At 38.6% G+C, this 25,743-nt stretch overlaps 1 protein-coding gene across 4 annotated transcripts in view; it reads left to right on the forward strand.

Moving 5' to 3' along the window:
- Window positions 1-25,743, forward strand: part of CNTNAP4 (contactin associated protein family member 4) — a 288,212-nt gene that overhangs the window by 29,800 nt on the left and 232,669 nt on the right. For all 4 annotated transcript variants that reach the window (XM_002761181.6, XM_078358379.1, XM_078358378.1 and 1 more), the window contains exon 2: window positions 9,258-9,368. In XM_002761181.6, the coding sequence (XP_002761227.1) occupies window positions 9,258-9,368 (111 nt within the window). The remainder of the gene's footprint in view (window positions 1-9,257; window positions 9,369-25,743) is intronic.

Below are 25,743 nucleotides of genomic sequence, written 5' to 3' on the forward strand. Positions count from 1 at the left end.
TCTGCCTGTTCTGTCATTAAAAGTTAACTGCCTTCCCATTAATCTATTAATTGTGAAGATTAATTAGAAAAGCTATTCAAACTAAGGCTATAACTTGAAGCATGTAAGCCAGTGTTTGCTTCTAAATGAAAGCTTAGCTCAATAACATCACAGAGTATTAACAATCATGTATATAATCCACTCATGGCTCCAATAGGAGAAAATGCATAGAAATTTATAGGCTGCTGTCTGAATGAATTACTTGACAACTAGAAAATTATCCCTGTCTTTAGTCTGGCTCTAGGAAAACATTCTGATAAATAGTTACTTGTTTTAAATTGCAGCAACATGTTATTTTTTAAAGATTTAACTCACTGACTGACAGAATTAGAAGCTCATGTTTGTGTTATCTCAAATATCTAAAATCTGAATTCTCAAGTGAATGTTAATTTTCATGTCAATGTCAAATTAATACTTAAGCTAAAGAATTGCATCGTAGTCTATACTCATGTTATTAAATTGGGTCGAAATATTATTTTAGGTAATGATGAGAGGATGAAAGATGAAGCCAGGATTGGATCATATTTTGTCACTTATGCTAAGAAAAATAATATTTTGTTCAATCCTGGGTGCATTGTCAGTTTTCCCTAAATTTATTCTTTTTCTCGTCAGAATGTGACAGTGCAGCAACTTCCTCCACACATAGTCAGGTGCCATGGCTACTACACAGGGAAAGAGAGGTGGGGTGTGAAACCTTGAAAGTTCCTTCAGTCTTTTGTTCTGTGTTCCTTCACAGTCTTGGGAAACAGTATGGAAAGCAAAGGGATATTATGAAAGGAACAACACTCTCCACTGCATAGAAGTTAATTTGCAACTCCATATTAGTGGTTTATAAACAAGCATGGTTCTGGCCATGGGACATGATCACAGGAAGTTTTACATCTCCCCAAGGTGATGCTACCAGGCAGTTAGGATGACCCACTGAAGGTGTACACTCCAGAGATGCGACAACCCTGCAACCTGGAGCTGATCCATAGAATTTTACTTTTTTATTTTAGAGACAGGGTCTTGCTCTGTTGTCCAGGTTGGCATGCAGTGGTGTTATCATAGCTCAGGGCAGCCTCAAACTCCTGGGCTCAAGAGATCCTCCTGCCTCAGCTGCCCAAGTAGCTGGCATGCCAGGCTATTTTTTTGTTTGTTTTGGTATAGGTGGGTTTTGACATCTTGCTTAGGCTGATATTGAACTCCAGGCCTCAAGGGATCTTCCCATCTTGGCCCTGAAAGTGCTGGGATTACAAGCATGAGCTACCACAATGCTTTTTTTTTTTTTTTTTACTAGGAGGATGATGCTGCTGTTTAAACATACGTGTGTCTTCTGTGTGCTTAAGATGGACTTTGGTGGCTCTTTTTGGGTGCTGAGTGTAGACTGGACTGCTGCAGCTGTGGGGATGAGATGGCAGAGCTGGTATAGAGATAAATGATGCCCAACCAAAGGAAATCAAGCAGAGGTTGTTTATTTAGAGTTTGTTGCAGCAAGGTAGTTGGCCACCATCATTTGAGTTTGGTAGAGACTCAAAGGCAGGCAGAGGAGAGGAAAGATTTACAGTGGAGTAAAGGGGCAGGCTTAGGTATGCTCTGTTTGGAGGCCTTGGCTAGGGGAAGCTGTGGGAAGGCTGACCAGAAGTGGGGCATCCTATGTGATTAGTTAGAGGTGTACATTTGGCTTTCTCTATACTAAGTAAAAGTTTCTAAATATCTCCTAAACATAGTCAGCCAGTTCTAAATAGGAAACAAGGGCAAAAATGAGGAAAGCTGTAAGTTATTAAGTCTTGGCTATTTGGGGTAGATATGATTTGGCTGTGCTCCCATTCAATCTCAACTCGAATTGTATCTCCCAGAATTTTCATGTGTTGTGAGAAGGACCCAGGTGGAGGTAATTGAATCATGGGGGCAGTGTTTTTCGTGCTTTCTCGTGATAATGAATAAATCTTATAAGATCTGATGGGTTTATCAGGGGTTTCCACTTTTGCTTCTTCCGCCTTTTCTCTTGCTGCCGCCATGATTCTGAGGCCTCCCCAGCCACAGGGAACTGTAAGTCCTGTTAAACCTTTTTTCTTTCCCAGTCTCGGGTATGCCTTTATCATCAACATGAAAATGGACTAATTGCGGGGCCGACTGTTGCTGGAGTTATTATTTGGCTTCTTAGACTCCTTGCTTCAGACAGAAGTCTGGCTTCCTGGGCTGGTTCCTGTAGATAGTAAGTAAGTTGGCTTCCTGGGCTGGTTGCTACAGGTTCTATTTTTGCATGTAGACTGGCCATTTTCTATTTATGTATTCTGTCTCTCATTGGGCAGGAAATAGAGGCACAAATTAATCAAACTCTGTGTTCAATGATCTCATCTGTAAGAGAGTATCATTAATATATCAACAAGGAGGGGTAAATATTAGTTACTATTTGTGGCAGGAGTATAACTTCCTAGCACAGAGTGCTTTCTAAATGTGTCTTAGTTATTATTAGTTTTGTAAGAATAACTACAATTATTAGGTATATCAGGTACTGGGTTGTGTATCATGCCAGGGCGAGGAAACAAGAGTCCACCTGAAATCCTGAAACAAATCTGAAATTTGTGGCAGTAGCTCAGACTGGGTTTATGGTTAGAGAATGATTATCATTGTCAAAATTTCTGAATGAAATCTTGCCTTATAAGTAATTTTTGGTATATCCAAACATAATTCCAAAGTTTCTTAAATATGCTGATGATTGTCAATTTTAACTAGATGGAAATGTTAATAATGTAGATTGGAATAAAATATTTTTTTCAAGAAAATAGATTTCTTGAAGGGAAGACCATTCCTTAATCCTCCATCTGTCAATGGACTATTTGGAGTAGGTCTAAATAAACTGTTTTCTGATAGAAAGGAGACTCCAATCCTTCTAAAGCTTCCTGTCAAAGGTCCCACCCCTGCCTCTGCTGTATGAGGACTTTTGATGATTTAAATAATGTTTGCTACCTGTTCTATCTATTTTAGTCTAGTCTATTCTCCAGTGCATATTTTTATGGGAAATATGATTCATTAGCAGACATGCAACTGATTTTGGCATGTCTTCCAAATAACAGAGAAGATGACTACTCACTCAGTGGCAACCAAGCTGAATACTGGTTAAAATGAACTCTTTTTTTTTTTTTAGGTAAATAATTGGGTAAATTTGTTTAATTTATCTAATTTAATTATTTAATAATTGTTTAGTTATTATGCTCCCTTTTCCTCAAGTGTCCCTAGAGTTAATAATATGAAATATTATAAGGTATTTGTCAGGATCAAATGAGTTAATGAATGTAAAGCACTGAGAACATAGCACCTAATAATATATACCTATTATCTTAGTGCAGGTAGTATTACACACAGATTATGAAAATTGAATTACTTTTATTAAAAACTGAACAGCTTTTATTTGCTTATGAGAATTATATATTAAAGCCTTTTGTAAAATTAATAAAATTTTATTAATCGAGCTAGAGACTTTGCATCAGTAAAGATGCAAGCTATATTGAGGGAGACCATTGGGTTTTTCCGTATGTACAATTTGCCAGAGACCTAATTTACCATTGACTTGTTAATAATAATGGTAAGTTTTTCTCTCATGTAAAGAGTCAATGGTGACTTTTCTTAGGTATTGAACTGAAAGCCATAGATTTGTGTGTACATGGTGTATGTGTATGAAAATGACTCAATGCACCCTTTTCAAATGTGGATATTCTAACAGAATTCATTAAAACACACTGTAGATGGAATTGCTGTGTATATGTTTTTTTAATGAAAAGACTAAAGCTGTACTTTTACTATTTCCAACTGATACCCAGGTTAATGTGGAAATTCTAATGTGATTGAGAAAAGTCAAATAAAATGTAATTCCGTTTTGGATAAGCACAGCGTAATGAGAGTGATGTCCACTTCTTCTTTAACTAAAGAAAACAATGATGAACTCAACATACCCAGCGGCACTTTTAACTGTACAAACTTCCGTGAAATGTTTGGTTACTCTATTACTAAATTTCACTAGTGAATGGAGACTTCCAAGGTCTCCTGTGACCCTTCTTACCAAGAATCTTACCTATGGCTCAGCAGCAAAGGGACCAGGATAATATGATAATGTGATATAGCACTTAATTTTTTAAAAATACAGTTGTGTTTTAAGCTGAAATATCTAAAATGTTATTTCTGATTTGAAAAGCCCCCTACTTAAATGCCTATATACTTATGTGCACTGAATGATCTTTATTTGCAAATAAAAATTAGCTGTAAATTAGAGCTAATCATTGCAGTTTGAGGCGAAGCTGTTGAGTTCTAACTGAGAGATGACCCCAGGAAAAGACTAGTTTCCTTAGTTGCTTCACCAGGTTCTAGAATAGTGTTTCTCAGCCTTTGCACTATTGACATTTGAGACCAGACCATTCTTTGTGGTGGAAGGTGCCCTGTGCTTTGTCAAATGTTTAACAGCATCCTTGGATTCAACTCAGTAGATTCCAGAAGTACCCTCTCTTAGTTGTGATGATAAAAGTGTCTTCAGATATTGCTAATGTTTTCTGGAAGTGGGGAGCAGTGGGGCAAAATTATCTCTGGTTGGGAACCTCTGAGCTGGAATGTGGTCCTTAGCTTTGCAAGTCTAGATCCTGGGTTTTATCGGAGGAGTCAGAGAAAACTGGTTTTCTGGAATTAAGCTCAGGACCCTAATGCTTAATCCAGAATTTCAGTTTTTTAATATCTAGAGAAAAATAGCATGTATATTCCAGGCTGATTATTACTGTTTGAGGTTCTCCTCCGTTGTTGTCAAGACTATTGAAGATCAAATGGGATATAAACAAATAGCATGGTAAACACAACTCCTTGAGAGAATTTATTCATGCCATCATGGTGTCTGATAAAATTCCCATACTTCAAACCTAAAGAAATAATAATTATAGTCATGGTGTTCTTACATAGCATCTTCTGGACCCCAACTCGCAAATATCATGGTTCTACCACCATGAGAAGAGCAAATTAATAGAACTCTGTGTTCAATGATCTCATCTGTAAGAGAATAACATTAATATATATTAATAATATATATTAATAACATTAATATATCAACAAGGAAGGGTAAAGATTAATTACTATGTGTGGCAAGATTATACCTTCCTAGCACAGAGTGCTCTCTAAATGTATTTTAGTTATTGTTAGTTCTATAAGAATACCTACAATGTATCATTGTTAAATAAACATACAACAGATCGTAGGGGCAAGTATATGCTCATGGTAAAGAATAATAATGCCATGTAACCACCAAGGCCAACAACCAAAACTTCACCAACTATCTCAAGCCCACTGTGTGTCCTTCCGTTTTCCATATTACATGTCTTTCTCTTCACAAATGGAAAAAGTACCCCTTCTTTTGTTTTAATTCCACTCTTTTGAAGCTAAAAGTGGAACAATATTCTTAATTTATAGTTGGCAAAAACAAATGAACAATAAATATATGTTGTCTAGAGTGATTGCACCTGAGGCACGATATTCAAAACATTGATCTGAATCTACATAGTGGATTGTGAATTACAGTTAACCCCCCTTTTTATCACAGTTACACCTGTATGCTGAAAATGATTTTAAAAATCATTAGCCCTAGTAAACACACAAACCCACATATGTGCCCTCCTTGTAAATATGTAATGCACTCACTGTGTGTGCAAAGATACACACCACAGTTTTCACAGCATACTAAAACATTTTTGTTGTTGCCTGTCATTGGGCACAATCAGAATTCCCTTCCCCACTCCATGGGTTGTGTTTTTATGTCTGTACTCCTTATTCTTGAATTACAGCTGGATTGGCTGGCGTTAGTACTTAAGCTAGTCAATAGACATGCAGGAAATGTCTGTCTGTCGTAATGGTGAAAGAATTTAAGGTGTAGAATAAGAAAAAGTAGACTGAATGAAAATGAGACAATCTTGAAAAGTAAAATGCTTCCGCGGGCAAGTTCTGGGGAAAAGCATTCATGAACAAATTAGGTTCAGGCAAAATAAACTTAATAAAATTTCGGGTGAATCTAGATAATTCTTAGATTGATTTATTTTATTTAAATTAAATTGCTTAGTATTAAAACGTTTGGGACACCCTGTACAATTTTAACTTACAGAATGTATATGTTAAAATATCTTTCTGATTAGAGCAAAAATAGGAATAACTTAGAATATAAAAGACAAATGCTTTAGAGATGACACTGAATGAAGAATTGGCTGAATAAATTAAACGTATGGATTTCATGGTACACATGAGATGATTCTTATAGTTTCTCACTCTGTGCTTTATCTTTTAATATTAGAAGCAATATATGTGATACACATAAAAGACTAGGCAAATGATAAATATGTATGTACATTAATATCTATCTTTATGTACATATTGATATACGTGTAAATGTATGTGCATGTGTATGTTATATATTTTATATGAAACACTGTAATTATAAACCTCTGTGACTATGCGTCTGTTACCGGATGAAAGATTCTCCCTAGGGCCTAAAAGCTTGGAGGGTAACTCCTCCCTCCTCAGGCCAGGTCCCAAGGCTCAAGGCCAGTTGAGCCAGCGTGAGTGAACAAGAGAGCCGAAGCCAGAAGAGGGCTGGCCGGGAGATCGAGAGAGGCTGTCCGGGTACCACGTAGCAGTAACATCAGACTGGGACACATCCCATTTACAGGAGACTATAAAACGCCTGCCTTGCCTTCATTTGGCGCTGACGCCACTTTCGGCCTCAGCCCCTCTGCACCCAGGTGCTCATTAAGCCTGTAATCCCAGCACTTAGGGAGGCCAAGGAGGGCAAAGTGCCTGAGCTGGTGAAACCCTGACTCTACTTAGAAAAAAAAAAATTTAGCCAGGCGTGGGGGCGTGCACCCGTAGTCTCAGCTACTCGGGAGGCTGAGGCTGGAGAATCGCTTGAACCCAGGAGACGAAGGTTGCAGTGAGCAGAGATCTCTCCACTGCATTCCATCGTCGGTGACAGAGTGAGACTCTTTCTCAACTCCCCCCACCCCCCCCCAAAAAAACCAGTGTGTTGCTGCACACCATCTTGTGTTGTTAGCAGCGCTCTTGAGGTTTGAATGGATAATAGAACGTTGCACTGGAAAGGGGTCCCAGTGAACCCCAAGAAAGGGTTCTTGGATCTTGCACAAGAAAGAATTCAGGGCGACTGCACAGTGCAAAGCAAAAGCAAGTTTATTAAGAAAGTAAAGTGGTGAAGTACAGCTACTCCGTAGACAAGAGCAGGGCAGTCCTGAAGGTGAGAGAGGAGGACTGTGTCCACCCTAGGTACAAATAAAAGATCATGGGAAATGTGCTCTGCTACAAGGGTTTGTGATAAAGGTTGTATTTTCTTAATTACTATATTTTGCAAGAATCAATATTATCTTTAAAGCAAAGTTAGGAATGCTTTTGTTCCCAAGATATTGGGATATCGGGACAATCCCAGGTCTGGGTCTGTTTAGTTAACGTTATTAGTCTGTTCCATTAACCATAAACACTTAGAGGCTAGAATACCTAACTTTCTGCAAATGCAGCCCAGCAAGTCCCAGTCTCATTTTCCCAGCCCTCACTCAACATGGAGTCACTCTGATTCGAACACCTTTGACACTGCCTACCCCAAAATTAGAAGGTTCCATCGCATTAAAACTGTATACATTTTACGTTGATTCTGCTGGCCTCCCAAGGTAACCATGATCCTGAATTTTATCATTTTCATTTCTTTTTTAAAATGTTTTTTTAAAAACTCATATATGTCCTTAAACAACATACAGTATTACTTAGCTTTGCTTTTTAAGATCCTCAAAATTATCAACATTTTTCATATACTTTTATAATTTGATTTTGTTTTTCTCAAAAATGTCACTTCTAAGATCCAACTATTTTGTTTTATGTTGTTTGTTTTGCTGGTGTATGTTATCCTATGGTGAAAAGCACTATGTTTTATTTGTCTCGTCTTTGGCCATTGGATAGCTGTGTTGTTCATAATTTTTTTATTTTTGCTGTGATGAGCAACTTTGCTAGAAATTGTACACGTCTCCTGGTGCACAAATGCAGTCTCCTCTGTCTCAGTAGTTTTTTCTTTTCATGGGACACAAAATTATTAGTATTTGTATATCATCCTTGGGTAATAAGACAAAACTTGAGACCACTGGTTCCTCATAGGAGGACCTACATATATGAAAGGGACTGGTGGAACAGAGGGTATGGGAAAGTTCAAAGATACAGCTAATGACAAGTTGTTTTAATAAAAGTAGTTGCTCAAGCTTATACTCCCACGAGGAATGTGTCAGAGCTTCTCTTGGCCTACATTTTGCTAGTCTAATATCTGTAAATTAGCATCCTATTGTAGTCCAAGTTAACATCTCTTTTTGCTGATAAGTTGGAGGATCAATTTATATAGGGTCTGTGCTGTGAAGTCTGTTTGTTTTTTGAGACAGTCTCACTCCATCACCCAAGCTGGAGTGCAGTGGTGCGATCTCGGCTCACTGCAACCTCTGCTTCTCGGATGAAGTGATTATTGCCACAGCCTCCTTAGAAGCTCAGCCTACAGGCATGTGCCATCACGCCATGCTAATTTTTTATTTCTATTAGAGATGGGGTTTCACCATGTTTGCCAGGCTAGTCTTGAACTCCTGATCTCAAGTGATCCACTGGCCTCAGCCTCCCAAAGTGCTGGGAGTCCAGGCGTGAGCCACTGCTCTAGGCTGTGCTGTGAAGTCTGATCATGGCTTGTGCCATATTCGTTAACGTGTTTCATGATTTAAAGGTGGTTTTTGTTTTACTTTATTTTGCATTTTATTTTCCTTTATTTGGAATACTAATTGTATACTGGCATATAGGTTTTGCAAGCCCTTTCTCAATTTTGTAATTTTTCTTTTTAATTTATTTACAGTGTCTTTTGGAAACCTTGAGTATTTAATTTTTATACAGTTGAATTTGCAAATCTTATATGATGAGGCAGAATCTTTTCTACCGTAAGATATTGTATTATTATATGATTTTTAAAATATTTTCATATTGTCTTGTCTCTAAGTTCTTTTTCTTTTCTCATTGTTACTAGCCTTCTAGTAGAATAGCCCCTATAGGTAGTAGGCATATTTTTAAAGATTTTTAGATCCTAGTTTTGGATGATGTTGTTTTACTTTTTTGTTGTTTTGTCTACTGATTCCAGCAAAGCCGTCATCACTGTACTAACCCTAATATTGCATTGTTCCTCCTGGCAGATGACTGTGATGATCCTCTTGTGTCTGCCTTGCCTCAGGCATCCTTCAGCAGTTCCTCTGAGCTCTCTAGCAGTCATGGTCCTGGATTTGCACGACTGAATAGAAGAGACGGTAAGTCTGCTTTTCTTCTCTGACTGGTCCATAGAAAATCTCACTAATTTTTCATTCTCTTTGCATAAAATCATTATGAATGCTATATTGTAAAAGCAAATAAATTTCTAAATAAGTAAATGGTTAAAACTCATGAGATTTATATGACATCTAGCTTCTGTTCTGGAATATGAAAGGGATACATCATATATTAAAAAGAATTGAGTTCCTTCAATCTGACACGCTTTTTACATAGCTTACAAAATATTATTTTCTACAACAATATACACTCCTTGTGGACACATTAGTGATGACAACTTAATTGCCCTTCAATTTCAAGTTAAAGAAGTAATTTTCAAAAATGCTAATTATTTAAAAATAATAATCCCTCAGTGTTTTGGATTCTCAATGTGGTTGACATGATTTTCTTAACAGTTGAAGAATAGAAACACAGTAAAGTTTTCATGGTGCTGTAGGAGTACACAGCCAGGTGTGGTGGTTCGTGCCTATAGTGCCAACAATTTGGAAGGCTGAGGTGGGAAAATCACATGAGGCTAGGAGTTCAAGACCAGCCTGGGCAACACAGCAAGACATGTCTCTACAAAATTATAAACAACAAATTAGCCTGTGGTGCATGCCTGTAGTCCCAGATATTTGGGAGGCTGTAGCAGGAGGATCACTGAACCCAGAAGTTGGAGACTGCAGTGAGCTATGATTGTGCCACTGAACTAGAGCCTGGGTGACAGTGAGACCCTATCTCTCTCTCTTTTACACACACACACACAAACACACACACAGTTCATACATCTCTTAGTTTGTGTTTGATCACTTTAATATGTTAAAAGGAAACTGAAGATAATTAAATGGCACCTTGGTATAGAAATAAGACAGAATTTCAAAAATACTGTGTACTTAGAGGCAGAGTATCACTGTGATCTCTTTTCTTTTTTTTAATTTTTATTGCATTTTAGGTTTTGGGGTACATGTGCAGAACATGCAAGACAGTTGCATAGGTACACACATGGCAGTGTGTTTTGCTTCCTTTCTCCCCTTCACCCACATTTGGCATTTCTCCCCAGGCTATCCCTCCCCAGCTCCCCCCACCACTGGCCCTCCACTTTTCCCCCCAATAGACCCCAGTGTTTAGTACTCCCCTCCCTGTGTCCATGTGTTCTCATTTTTCATCACCCGCCTATGAGTGAGAATATGTGGTATTTCATTTTCTTTTCTTGTGTCAGTTTGCTGAGAATGATATTCTCCAGATTCATCCATGTCCCTACAAACGGCACGAACTCATCATTTCTGATTGCTGCATAATATTCCATGGTGTATATGTGCCACATTTTCCCATTCCAGTCTATCATCAATGGGCATTTGGGTTAGTTCCAGGTCTTTGCTATTGTAAACAGTACTGCAATGAACATTCATGTGCATGTGTCCTTATAGTAGAACGATTTATAGTCCTTTGGATATATACCCAGTAATAGGATTGCTGGGTCAAATGGAATTTCTATTTCTAAGGCCTTGAGGAATCGCCACAGTGTCTTCCACAATGGTTGAACTAATTTGCACTCCCACCAACAGTGTAAAAGTGTTCCTTTTTCTCCACATCCTCTCCAGCATCTGTTGTCTCCAGATTTTTTGATGATCGCCATTCTAACTGGCGTGAGATGGTATCTCAATGTGGTTTTTATTTGCATCTCTCTAATGACCAGTGATGATGAGCATTTTTTCATATGATTGTTGGCCTCATATATGTCTTCTTTTGTGAAGTGTCTGTTCATATCCTTTGCCCATTTTTGAATGAGCTTGTTTGTTTTTTTCTTGTAAATCTGTTTGAGTTCTTTGTAAATTCTGGATATCAGCCCTTTGTCAGATGGGTAGACTGCGAAAATTTTTTCCCATTCTGTTGGTTGCCGATTCACTCTAGTGACTGTTTCTTTTGCCATGCAGAAGCTGTGGAGTGTCATTAGGTCCCATTTGTCTATTTTGGCTTTTGTTGTCAGTGCTTTTGGTGTTTTGTTCATGAAGTCCTTGCCTACTCCTATGTCCTGGATGGTTTTGCCTAGATTTCCTTCTAGGGTTTTTATGGTGCCTGGTCTTATGTTTAAGTCTTTAATCCATCTGGAGTTAATTTTGGTGTAAGGTGTCAGGAAGGGGTCCAGTTTCTGCTTTCTACACATGGCTAGCCAGTTTTCCCAGCACCATTTGTTGAACAGGGAATCCTTTCCCCATTCCTTGTTTTTGTCAGGTTTATCAAAGATTGTATGGTTGTAGCTATGTTGTGTTGCCTCTGATGCCTCCGTTCTGTTCCATTGATCTATATCTCTGTTTTGGTACCAGTACCATGCTGTTTGGATTACTGTAGACTTGTAGTATAGTTTGAAATCCGGTAGTGTGATGCCCCCCGCTGTGTTCTTTTTGCTTAGAATTGACTTGGCTATGCAGGCTCTCTTTTGGTTCCATATGAAGTTCATAGTGGTTTTTTCCAGTTCTGTGAAGAAAGTCAATGGGAGCTTGATGGGGATAGCGTTGATTCTGTAAATTACTTTGGGCAGTATAGCCATTTTCACAATATTAATTCTCCCTAACCATGAACATGGAATGTTTCTCCATCTGTTTGTGTCCTCTCTTATTTCGTTGAGCAGTGTTTTGTAGTTTTCCTTGAAGAGGTCCCTTACGTTCCTTGTGAGTTGTATTCCTTGGTATTTTATTCTTTTTGTAGCAATTGTGAATGGCAATTCGTTCTTGATTTGGCTCTCTTTAAGTCTGTTATTGGTGTAGAGGAATGCTTGTGATTTTTTCACATTGATTTTATATCCTGAGACTTTGCTGAAGTTGCTTATCAGTTTCAGGAGTTTTTGGGCTGAGGCGATGGGGTCTTCTAGGTATACTATCATGTCGTCTGCAAATAGATGCAATTTGGCTTCCACCTTTCCTATTTGAATACCCTTTATTTCTTTTTCTTGCCTGATTGCTCTGGCTAGAACTTCCAGTACTATACTGAATAGGAGTGGTGAAAGAGGGCATCCTTGTCTAGTGCTGGATTTCAAAGGGAATGCTTCCAGTTTTTGCCCATTCAGTATGATACTGGCTGTTGGTTTGTCGTAAATAGCTTTTATTACTTTGAGATACATTCCATCGATACCGAGTTAATTGAGGGTTTGTAGCATAAAGGGCTGTTCAATTTTGTCAAATGCCTTCTCTGCATCAATTGAGATAATCATGTGGTTTTTGTTTTTGGTTCTGTTTATGTGGTGAATTATGTTGATAGACTTGCGTATGTTGAACCAGCCTTCCATCCCCGGGATGAATCCTACTTGATCATGGTGAATAAGTTTTTTGATTTGCTGTTGCATTCGGCTTGCCAATATTTTATTGAAGATTTTTGCATCTATGTTCATCATGGATATGGGCCTGAAGTTTTCTTTTCTTGTTGGGTCTCTGCCGGGTTTTGGTATCAGGATGATGTTGGTCTCATAAAATGATTTGGGAAGGATTACCTCTTTTTGGATTATTTGGAATAGTTTCAGAAGGAATGGTACCAGCTCCTCCTTGTGTGTCTGGTAGAATTCGGCTTTGAACCCATCTGGACCTGGGCTTTTTTTGTGTTGTAGGCTCTTAATTGCTGCCTCGACTTCTGACCTTGTTATTGGTCTATTCATAGTTTCAGCTTCCTCCTGGTTTAGGCTTGGGAGGACACAGGAGTCCAGGAATTTATCCATTTCTTCCAGGTTTACTAGTTTATGTGCATAGAGTTGTTTGTAATATTCTCTGATGATGGTTTGAATTTCTGTGGAATCTGTGGTGGTTTCCCCTTTATCATTTCTATTGCATCTATTTGGTTGTTCTCTCTTTTCTTTTTAATCAATCTGGCTAGTGGTCTGTCTATTTTGTTGATCTTTTCAAAAAACCAGCTATTGGATTTATTGATTTTTTTGAAGGGTTTTTCGTGTCTCTATCTCCTTCAGTTCTGCTCTGATCTTAGTTATTTCTTGTCTTCTGCTGGGTTTTGAGTTTTTTTGATCTTGCTCCTCTAGCTCTTTCAATTTTGATGATAGGGTGTCAATTTTGGATCTCTCCATTCTCCTCATATGGACACTTATTGCTATATATTTTCCTCTAGAGACTGCTTTAAATGTGTCCCAGAGGTTCTGGCATGTTGTGTCTTCGTTATCATTGGTTTCAAAGAACTTCTTTATTTCTGCCTTCATTTCATTGTTTATCCAGTCAACATTTAAGAGCCAGTTGTTCAGTTTCCATGAAGCTGTGTGGTTCTGGGTTGGTTTCTGAATTCTGAGTTCTAACTTGATTGCACTATGGTCTGAGAGACTGTTTGTTATGATTTCAGTTGTTTTGCATTTGCTGAGGAGTGCTTTACTTCCAATTACGTGGTCAATTTTAGAGTAGGTGTGATGTGGTGCTGAGAAGAATGTATATTTTGTGAATTTGGGGTGGAGAGTTCTGTAGATGTTTATCAGGTTTGCTTGTTCCAGGTCTGAGTTCAAGCCCTGTATATCCTTGTTAATTTTCTGTCTGGTTGATCTGTCTAATATTGACAGTGGAGTGTTAAAATCTCCCACTATTATTGTGTGGGAGTCTAAGTCTCTTTGTAAGTCATTAAGAACTTGCCTTATGTATCTGGGTGCTCCTGTATTGGGTCTGTATATGTTTAGGATCGTTAGCTCTTGTTGTTGTATTGATCCTTTTGCCATTATGTAATGGCCTTCTTTGTCTCTTTTGATCTTTGTTGCTTTAAAGTCTATTTATCAGAGATGAGAATTGCAACTCCTGCTATTTTTGCTCTCCATTTGCTTGATAACTCTTCCTCCATCCCTTTATTTTGAGCCTTTGTGTATCCTTGCATGTGAGATGGGTTTCCTGGATACAGCACACTGATGGGTTTTGGTTTTTTATCCAATTTGCCAGTCTGTGTCTTTTGATTGGTGCATTTAGTCCATTTACATTTAGGGTTAATATTTTATGTGTGAATTTGATACTGCCATTTTGATGCTAGCTGGCTGTTTTGCTTGTTAGTTGATGTCGATTCTTCATTATGTTGATGCTCTTTAGCATTTAGTGTGATTTTGGAATGGCTGGTACTGGTTGTTCCTTTCTATGTGTAGTGCCTCTTTCAGGAGCTCTTGTAAAGCAGGTCTGGTGGTGACAAAATCTCTGAGTACTTGCTTGTTTGCAAAGGATTTTATTTTTCCTTCACTTCTGAAGCTCAGTTTGGCTGGATATGAAATTCTTGGTTGAAAGTTCTTTTCTTTAAGGATGTTGAATATTGGCCCCCACTCTCTTCTGGCTTGTAGAGTTTCTGCCGAGAGATCTGCTGTGAGTCTGAGGGGCTTCCCTTTGTGGGTGACCCAACCTTTCTCTCTGGCTGCCCTTAGTATTTTCTCCTTTATTTCAACCCTGGTGAATCTGACGATTATGTGCCTTGGGGTTGCTCTTCTTGCGGAATATCTTTGTGGTGGTCTCTCTATTTCCTGCATTTGAGTTTTGGCCTGTCTTGTTAGGTGGGGGAAATTTTCCTGGATAATATCCTGAAGAGTATTTTCCAGTTTGGATTCATTCTCTTCGTCACATTCTGGTACACCTATCAAACGTAGGTTAGGTCTCTTCACATAGTCCCACATTTCTTGGAGACTTTTTCATCCCTTTTTGCACTTTTTTCTCTGATCTTGGTTTCTCATTTTATTTCATTGAGTTGATCTTTGACTTCTGATATTCTTTCTTCTGCTTGGTCAATTCGACTGTTGAAACTTGTGCATGCTTTGCAAAGTTCTCGTATTGTGTTTTCAGCTCCTTCAATTCATTCATATTCCTCTCTAAGTTATCCATTCTTGTTATTATTTCCTCGAATCTTTTTTCAAATCTTTTTTCAAGGTTCTTAGTTTCTTTGCATTGATTTAAAACATGTTCTTTTAGCTCACAAAAGTTTCTCATTATCCACCTTCTGAAGTCTAATTCCATCATTTCGTCACAGTCATTCTCCATCCAACTTTGTTCCCTTGCTGGTGAGGAGTTTTGGTCCTTTCTAGGAGGCGAGGTGTTCTGATTTCGGGTGTTTTCCTCCTTTTTGCGCTGGTTTCTTCCCATCTTTGTGGATTTATCCACTTGTCGTCTGTGTAGTTGCTGACTTTTCGATTGGGTCTCTGAGTGGACACCCAGATTGTTGATGATGAAGTATTTCTGTTACTTGGTTTTCCTTCTACCAGTCTAGCCCCTCCACTGTACGACTGCTGAGGTCCACTCCAGGCCCTGCTAGTCTGGGGTGCACCTATAGCAGCTGCGGAACAGTGAGGGATGCTATCAGTTTCTTTTTCTGCTATCTTTGTCCCAGAATGATGCCTGCCAAATGTCAGTCTTCTGGATATAGAGGGTTCAGGGAGCTGCTTGAGGAGACAGTCTGTACTTTATAGGAGCTCAAGTGCTGAGCTGTGAGCTCTGTTGTTCATTTAGGGCTGTTAGCCTGCTACATTTAATTTTGCTGCAGCAGAACTCATTAAAAAAAAACCTTTTTTTCTCAGATGCTCTGTCTCGGGGGGGTTGGGGCTTTCTTTATGAATGTCTGTTGCGCTGTCCTGCCCAGCTAGGAGGCAGTCTAGTCACTATTTGCCTGCCGATGCTCCGCCTTGCTGGTGTGAGGTCCGCCCTGTTCCTACAGGCTCTGCCCTGCTGCTGCGGTCTCCGTCCTGCTGCCACCGGCTACACCCTGCGGTGGAGTATCTCTGTTGTGGTGGGTTGCCTCGGCAATTGCAGGCTGCGTCAGCAATGGGAGTTTACCTCAGTAGGGGTGGATTGCCTTGGTAATGGCAGATGCCCCTCCCCCACCGAGCTGCACCAGCCTGGGTTCAGCTGTGCCTGCAGTGAAACTCTCCACCCAGTGTGTTTGGAATCACCGTTTTGTTTGTCCCACTGCACTGGCCCAAACGCTGTTTCCCCGGAATCTCCTGGCCTGGCTCACTGTCCAAGTCCCATTCAATAAGATGGATATGCCAGTCTGCCCTCTGAAGTCTCAGATTGCTGGTTCAACAGGGCACCCGGACCCGTGTGCTTTGTGCGGAGCACTGTGGGCGCTGCTGCGCTGCAGCGATAGCCGCCGGCTGCACTGCGCTGGCGCCCCACGTCTCTTTTATACCTGGGAATTTCCCTGTTCTGTGGGCAACAAAGATCCATCTGGAAATGAGGCCCTGACTCACCCTCGGCACGTTCACCGAGAGCTTCAATTCTGGGTTGTTCTCACCGCGCCATCTTGAGTCCGTTCCTGTGATCTCTTTTCATAACTACTAAGGTAAAATTCATCTGCATGTACATTGGAGGAAAGTATGCTTGGCAATACTAATATAGAAAACATTTTAACAATCACGAAAAGTAGATGACAACATCATGCATTATTAAAATCACGTTTCTCCCACTTATTATCCTCCTCTCAGGCCAACATCAGTCAGTCACTTCTAATTTTACTCCTTGATGTTATCCTTAAAATGTGCTTAATGCTTGAGCACATTGAACATTGGACATGACAAACAAACAGATAAGACTGTGTGTATGTGTGTGTATTTTGCCATGTGACATACCTGCTATGTATGTTACACATAGTTCTAATTACAATATAGATATATATGACACTTTAACATGATTTTAAGCTTAAGTTTATTTTAAAATTTCATTTCATATCATTGGAGATAACTTTTGTGTGCTTCTGAATGTGAAGATACCAATGAAGAGTGAGAACTGAGATCCTTTTATCAAATGGGACATTGCGGGGGTGCTTGAATATATTTGTGTAGATGATGCTAGTCTGTTCTTTTGAGTGACTTGCTGTGAGAGTTATTGGTCACACAGGACTGTCTGCTCCTCTTTGCAATTCTGAATCCCTGTCTAATCAGCGGACTTTCCTAGCCTCTGTGATGGCCATTCCAGACCCTGTACCTATGGACCCACCAGCAGGAATGTTGCTACTTCAATACTAATCCTGGAATAAGGTTTCCATCCTGTGCATGTTTATAAAGAAAAGCAGAGTTTGACATTTACCACCACTTCATTTGAATCATAAAAGCTTTCACAGAATGTGGGCCAGTGAAAGGAACACAACATTTTAATTTACCTATTTATTTTGATTTCCTTTGTTGAGGGTCAATACATCACAAAAAATATATGTTATTAATTAGATCAAATCATATTTTTCATTAATTTATATACTCATCAGGAGTCTCCATCAGTGAGACTCATTTTCATTCTTAATTCATTTCTGTGGCTCTTGGTGAAACGCAATATCAAACTTCATGAATCTCATTTACATGTTAATGAAACAGAGACACAAAATAGGATCATTTTAATTATCTTTTGCTGGTTGTCAACCAACTTGATTACATTTTTCTTTTTTATTTAGTTTTTCTTTTCTTGACTTATTAATTACATGAAGTTTTCACAAAGGAACATCAGATTTTCAGTGATTTATTAAAGACTATATTTTATTTCTAGTATTGAAACATTTCTCATAGTATTTCAGTCAGGCTAGGAAAGAGTGTCAGCCAAGTCTGTAGGTCATGTGTAAATAAACTAAACCAGCAAATAAAGGTTCTAGTATCTTACACAGAATGACCTTTTTCCTACAGAATTGTGAAAACTTGGAGCCAAAGAATGGACCAAAAAAAAAAAAAAAATGAGAAAGTTACTCACTTATTTCCCTGAGTTCTTTTACCTGCAGCTTGATTCCTTCTAAATGGTGGGACAAACATTTGTGACTATATTTCCAAATAGATTTGATGAGTTACAAGGACTTCAAAAATATTCTCATTCCTTTTGACTTAGAACTTTAAATTACAGCAAATGATATTACGGATATTTTAGTGGGATATTTCTGTGGGATAAGAAGTGTCAAGGGTAGGGGCCAGGCGCGGTGGCTCAGGCCTGTAATCCCAGCACTTTGGGAGGCCAAGGCGGGTGGATCACGAGGTCAACAGATCGAGACCATCCTGGTCAACATGGTGAAACCCCATCTCTACTAAAAATACAAAAAATTAGCTGGGCATGGTGGCGCGTGCCTGTAATCCCAGCTACTCAGGAGGCTGAGGCAGGAGAATTGCCTGGACCCAGGAGGTGGAGGTTGTGGTGAGCCGAGATCGCGCCATTGCATTCCAGCCTGGGTAACAAGAGTGAAACTCCATCTCAAAAAAAAAAAAAAGAAGTGTCAAGGGTAATACTGTGAAAATTAGTGGGGCCCTAGTAATGAGGGAAGGGGATCAAACAGGCTACTGATGTTGGGTGCTGTGGCTCACACTTAGAATCCCAGGACTTTGCAAGTCCAAGGCAGGAGGATCGTTTGAGCTCATGAGCTTGAGATCAGCCTGAGCAACGTGTCAAAACCCTGTCTCTACTACAAATACAAAAAAGTTAGCTGGGTGTGGTGGTATACACCCAAGGTTCCAGCTACCCAGGAGGCTGAGGCATGAGGATCACTTGAATCCAGCAGGTGGAGATTGCAGCAAGCCAAGATTGTGCTACTATACTCAAGCATGACAGAATAAGAGTCTCTCTCTAAAAAGAGAGAGAAAGAGAGAAAGAAAAGAAAAAAAGAAAGAGGGCTGCCATTAAACATACTTTCCATTTGAAGTGTGCTAATTTAATTCTGCTACGTGTGTGCTGTTACGGGTTGAATTGTGTCCTCCAAAAATATTTGCTTAAGTCCAGATACCAATGAGTGTGACCTTATTTGGTAATAGGGTCTTATCAGATATAATCAAGTTAAGATGAGGCCATACGGGATTAAGGGGTAGGGGACTAAATGCAATGACTGGTGTCCTTATAAGGAGAGCGAGATTTGGAGATATACAGAGACAGAGAAGACAGAGTAGACCAGGTGAAGATGGAAGCAGAGGCGAATGATATAGCTGCAAACCAAGAAATGCGAAGGCTTGCCAGCAACCATCAGAAGTTAGAAAGAGGCAGAGAGGGATTCTTCTCTAAGTCCATGGAGGGAGTATGGCCCTGCCTACCAACACCTTGATTTCAGACTTTTAGCTTCTAGAACTGTGATAGAATGAATTCGCATTTTTTTTTTTTTTTTTTGAGACGGAGTTTTGCTCGTTACCCAGGCTGGAGTGCAATGGCGGGATCTCGGCTCACCGCAACCTCCGCCTCCTGGGTTCAGGCAATTCTCCTGCCCCAGCCTTCCTGAGTAGCTGGGATTACAGGCACCTGCCACTATGCCCAGCTAACTTTTTGTATTTTTAGTAGAGACGGGGTTTCACCATGTTGACCAGGATGGTCTCGATCTCTTGACCTCGTAATCCACCCGCCTTGGCCTCCCAAAGTGCTGGGATTACAGGTGTGAGCCACCGCGCCTGGCCAAATTTGCATTCTTTTAAGATGCCCTGTTTGTACTGCTTTGTTACTACAGCCCTTGCAAACAAATACAGATTTTGGTACTAGAAGGTTAGTGAGACCGGAATAAATATCTAAAAAATGGAAGTGGCTTTGGAATTGGGTAATGAGCAGAGGTAGGAAGAACTTTGAGGCACATGATAGAAAAAACTTAGATTGCCTGGAAAAGACTGTTGGTATAAATACTAAGGTTTAAGGTGTATCTGTCAAGGGTTCAGAAAGTAAAGAGGGTCATGTTATTGGACATAGGAGGGAAAACAATTCTTGTTATAAAGTGTAGAAAATTTGGTTGAATTGTGTTCTAGTGTTGGGCAGAGATTAGAACTTGTAAACAATGACCTTAGATAATTACCTCAGGAGCGTTCCAAGCAAAATAGAAAAGATATGCCCTGGTTTCTTCTTGAAGCTTATAGGAAAATGTGAGCTAGAAGAAATATGTTGAGAAAGAAACTGATAAGCAAAAAAAAAAAAGGCAATCAGACTTGATGATTTGGAAAATTCTTAGCCTATTCTATTGCAGAAGATGGGAAAGCATGCTCTGAAGAGAACATCAAGGATGGGTTAGACAGATTTTGTGGAAGAGATTAGGCATGTGACTCATAAATCCAATCAATCGCCCAACAAAAATTCAGGAATAGAGATAAGGTTATCCAGGAAAGATAAATGTATAGTATTTTCATTGTTGGAGTTTCAATATAGTTTAAATTTTAATGGGCAATTTAAAGTTAAGTATACATTGACTCTTAGTGTTATTAGTGTAGAGTTCAAACAGGTTCTAGTGTCCTATTTGATAGTCTAAATTTGTCCTTAGTACGGAATACAAAGAATCCACATCTTTTAATACTGTTGTAATCCAAATGTAAGTCTTTATTTTAATGTACTAGGAAAACCGTGGAAATGAGTGATTGCAGATTGATAAATTTGTGTACAGGTAAATAGTATGTGATTGTCCAAAGAAAAAATAATATATGTGTGAATGGAAACATATATATGTATACCTCTTTAAGTATGTAAAAGATGGCTTCTATAGCTGACAAGTGTGTGAGTTTCCTTTCACGTATTCTGTAAGATAAGAATGTTTTCTGATGTTAAAACATTGGATATTTGTCTATCATAATATTTCCTGATGTTAAAAATTGGATATTTGTCTATATTTTTCCATTTTCTCTTTTTTGAACCGCAACTGCACTCTTCTATTGTAAATGCTTGTTAAACAATGTTTTCCCAATCCCTATAGAATTTGATATTACAATCACGCGTTTATCTGTAGAGGAATTAGCTTACTTGGTTAATTGGCAGAGAGAGCTCACATTATTGGATGGATCTCTATTAAGTGTAATTATAACATTCTATATAGTATTATTTTGACTACCCTAAATTGTTGTGCTTCTTTGCAAGCAACTGTTATGCTTAAATAAATCCTCCAAGACATGCATGTTGCATGGCAGTGCTTAAGAGGATAGATTCCTAAAGATAAAAAATAGTAGGTGCTTTGTTTGAGGTGGATACTCCCTGACGCTAAACGTATTATATAAAAAAACCTTTACAATAATTATATTTTTAAATGATAGTATTAATATATTTAATAATGAATACTGTCTATGAAAAAAGAGAGAGTGATAACTTTTGTCCAGGATTGAAAAATCTCAAGCCTAGAGAAAAGGGAACCTGGCTGGCACAATTGGTGTGAGTCTGGAATTTGCTTGAGAGGTACCATGACCAGGCTGGGGCAGGTGAACTTCACTGACTGAGTTTGCTGCGTTGGAGATGTCCTGTACTTAAAGAGTTTGTTGGAGAATAAAACATGCCAGTAATTCATTTGCTTCCAGATCAGCTCATGATATCTAGAACCTGATGTGCTCAGTATGGCTTTGGCAACTGAATAATGACTTGAATTGCAAGGATCCCCTGCCTTTCTGCTGATCCAGGCTGTGGTGTTTGATTTATTAGCTCTGCCTGATATTTCTGTTCTTGTGCCCTAATTTTTTCTGGGTTCGGGCCCTATCTTAAATTCACAGGTGCACAGCTCTTCAACATTGAGATGGGGGTGCTAATCTGACTCAAACTCTGAATAGTCATCTCTAACAGTCACAGAACTTGAGCTACCCAGACACACTTGAACTTCAGCTCCTCCAGTCTCCTTCATCTCTTTTATATTCTTTCCTGCAGATCATAAAATTTTAGGTGAAGAGCAACTTCTTTCATGTTAGACATATCTGGAATTAGTTCACTATTCTTGGGACTTAATCACTACTATGTTTTACTCCCTTAAGGATGGGCAAGATATTTCACCACTACACTTTAATTTCCTATGGGAAGAACAGGGATAACAGTGAAATGGCATTGTCGTTTTGAAAATAATCATGGCACTGTGATGGAGCCACATAAATTACAGAGACACAGTGCTATACAAATGTTAATCAGTTTCAAAGTATGTCTTGCCAGTTAACCTCATTTTAGCAAACTAAATATGTATATACTCCTTTGTATAAAGGTAATCATTCTGACCTCCACAGAACTATGCTCGAAAGAGTCAGTTTATTCTTATTTTTTTCTTTCTTGGGTTTTTGAGACACAGCCTCACTTTGTCGCCCAGGCTGGAGTGCAGTGGCACAGTCTCGGCTCACTGTAACCTTTAACTCATGGGTTCAAGCAAATCCTGTGCCTCAGCCTCCTGAGTAGCTGGGTATACAGGCATGCACCACCATACCCAGCTATTTTTTTCTTTTTTTGTATTATTAGTAGAAATGAGGTTTCACCATGTTGACAAGGCTATTCTCAAACTCCTGACCTCAAGTGATCTGCCCACCTCAGCCTCCCAAAGTGCTTGGGTTACAGGCCTGAGCCACTGTGTCTGTCAAAATTCCTGATCAACTGTAAAGGAAAATAGAGTAAAAGAACTGCAGTTTTTTTTTAATGTTTGTTATTAGATTGAAGTAAAGATAAAACATTCTCAAATATTGCTAGTCAAAGTCTGAATTAGGGCGATATGATGGTTTTATTTAAAATATTTTTGCCTTTTTTCCCCAGCAGTTTAGATTTAGTTTATGAAGTTAAAAAAAAACTTACTAAGACATAAACATTTTGATAAAGCCTGTAAAATGAAGTCCTGATTAATTTTATGATCAGTGATGTGTCACTTGCACTGATAAATTCTATTTTGTATCCCAGGCTTGAGAAGGTGAAATAAAAATAAGTGAAGGTTTACACATTGATTTGTAAATAGCCTGTATCCTTTCTTTGTTAAAGCAGAGGAGAGTTTGCTGCTACTCTGAGATTAATATAGAATCACTCCTATTTTTGTGTTGATTCATTTGATTTAACACTGTAGATGGCTGTCCACCTGCCTGACCAGTTCCTTTCTTGCTTTTGATATTGCTCTCCCTCCTTGGCCCCTTCCTTAGACACATGCTCCAGCTTCTCTGATCTTCCTGCCAGCATCTTGGTGTTTTTCCGTCTTACCCTTCCTTGTCCTTGTCTGCTCTATGGCCCACATTCTTCAGCTCTAAATCAATCTGATGGTGTCATCCATAGAAATGCACCAAGTAGCTATTTCTAATTAATGTATAGTTCTGAAATCAGGAAAACTAGATTATAATACTAAACTGTGAGTAGCCTTGAGGAAATGACATTACCTCTATTTTTTCCCCCTAGGTAGAGTATTGAATTTGAGGATCTCTAAATTCTATGACAATGTCCTTTTTTTTTTGAAATGGAGTTTTGCTCGTTACCCAGGCTGGAGTGCAACGGCGCGATCTCGGCTCACCGCAACCTCCGTCTCCTGGGTTCAGGCAATTCTCCTGCCTCAGCCTCCCGAGTAGCTGGGATTACAGGCACATGCCACCATGTCCAGCTAATTTATTGTATTTTTAGTAGAGACGGGGTTTCACCATGTTGACCAGGATGGTCTCAATCTCTTGACCTCGTCATCTGCCCGCCTAGGCCTCCCAAAGTGCTGGGATTACAGGCTTGAGCCACCACGCCTGGCCCAACAATGTACTTTTTTTTATGCATGGTATCTATTGGCAATGTAGCTATCTTCTCTTTCTAGCTCTAAGAATAGAAATCTTTAAAGCAGTGAGTGAGAGAAATTGGTAGCCTTTCAATAAGAAAGTAAGGGGAGTACCTTAATGCAGATTATCCCTCTAAATTTCCTCAAACTAGATGACACGGGATACTCCTGCCTTACAAGATGTTTTCAGCCTTCATGAGGTACAGGAATTCAAATTATAAATGTGATCCAATGGAAATTGATACAATGGCTCAAATTTGGTCAATTAAAATATATTTACAAAAGTAAACATTGTCACTAATAAATAAACATTTAGTATATATCTGACATTTTCAGAGTACTGATTAGGAAAATTTTACATGTACATGTAATGAATAAACAATGAGTTAAGTAATCAAGGGTGTCTTAGGCTGGGTTCTCCTAGAAGCACACCTGGAGCGATGTCTGAGGTACAAGTGATTTATGAGGGCATAGCTGCCAGAAGAAAACAGTGAGAGTGTTGGGAAAGCAGGGTAAGGAAGAAGAAACCAAATAATTTCAGAAATCTCACGTACAACTTGATGTCCCTGGAAACTCTGAGGGATACATTTTACCTAGGACTTTGTCTTACCTTAAGGTAAAGGTGGAGTCTACCATGGTGTCTGGCTATATGAATAATGAATTTAGAAAAGTTAGCTGCTGTGTCATACAACTGGCAACAGATCTGATGTCTTACTAGGGCCCTTTTGCTGGCTTACTGACAGCTATCTCCTCAATTTATGCTTATATGACCTTTCCTGGTGCATACCCGTGGTCAGAGATTTCTCTCTCTGTTTCCACTTCTTGTAAGAGCATTAACCACATCATGAGAGTCCCACCCTCGTGACAGTGTAAGCCTAATTACCTCCCAAAGGCCTCCTCTCCAAATACCATCACACTGGGGGTTAGGGCTTCAACCTGTGAATTTTGTTGGGACACAAACATTGAGCTCATAGTAGTTAGATCCATTTCTTGAAACTAGCAAACTAACTACTTGACATATCTGAGAGAAACCAAGGCAGGCAGTCTTCAGGGGCAAAGATCCCCCACAAAAGGAAATATCATGTAGTGAGCCTGACATTTTCTGCACCAAATGACAGTTTTAAAAATATATGAAGAAAAATGGGCAGAAATTACAGAAGTAGACAGTACATATAGAAATACAAAACACAGTGGGTTTATTGTTAATATATATTGTTAATATGTTAATATATAATATATTGTTAATATGTTGTTAATATATATTTAACAAATAGGCAAAAAAAATCAAAGAAAATGCAAAATATTTGAACAAAAAATTAAAATAATGTAATGTATGTCTATAGATGGTGTGTAGTCTATCTCCAACAGCTGCAGAATACACATTCTGATCAAGTATACTTAGAATATTTACCTAAATTTTTGCTGGACGATAAAGTGTTTCAATATAAAAGGATTGAAATCATATGGAGTAAGTGCCCTGGCCATAGTGGAATTCAGCCAGAAATCACTAATTTTAAAAATACTTAAAAAGCCAGAAAGGTGTGGAATTTAATACATTCCTCCAAAAGAAATCTCAATGGAAATTGGAAAACATTTTAATTCAATATTAATAAAATACTACAAATCAAAATTGTGAGATGCAGATTAGACTATAATTGATGGCCTTGATTACAAATATTACAAAAGAAAAAATGTTCAATATGAATGACTTATCCATGTGTCCATCTCAAAAAACTAGAAAAAGAACAACAGATTAAACCAAACGTAAGGAAAAGGAAGAAAGAAAAAGCCAAAGTGGATTAATTAATAAAATGGAAAACAAACTTGTAATACAGACAATAAGGCAAATATATAACAGAATATTTTAATAAACTTTCTGCTAATAATTTTGAGAATTTAAATGAAAAATATTTCAAAAACACACCATACAAAGCTGCACTCAAGAAATAAAATTAAAATATTTATCTACCTATAAGAGAGAAATTTATA

Source organism: Callithrix jacchus, chromosome 20 (assembly GCF_049354715.1).
Source record: "Callithrix jacchus isolate 240 chromosome 20, calJac240_pri, whole genome shotgun sequence".
NCBI lineage: Eukaryota > Metazoa > Chordata > Mammalia > Primates > Cebidae > Callithrix > Callithrix jacchus.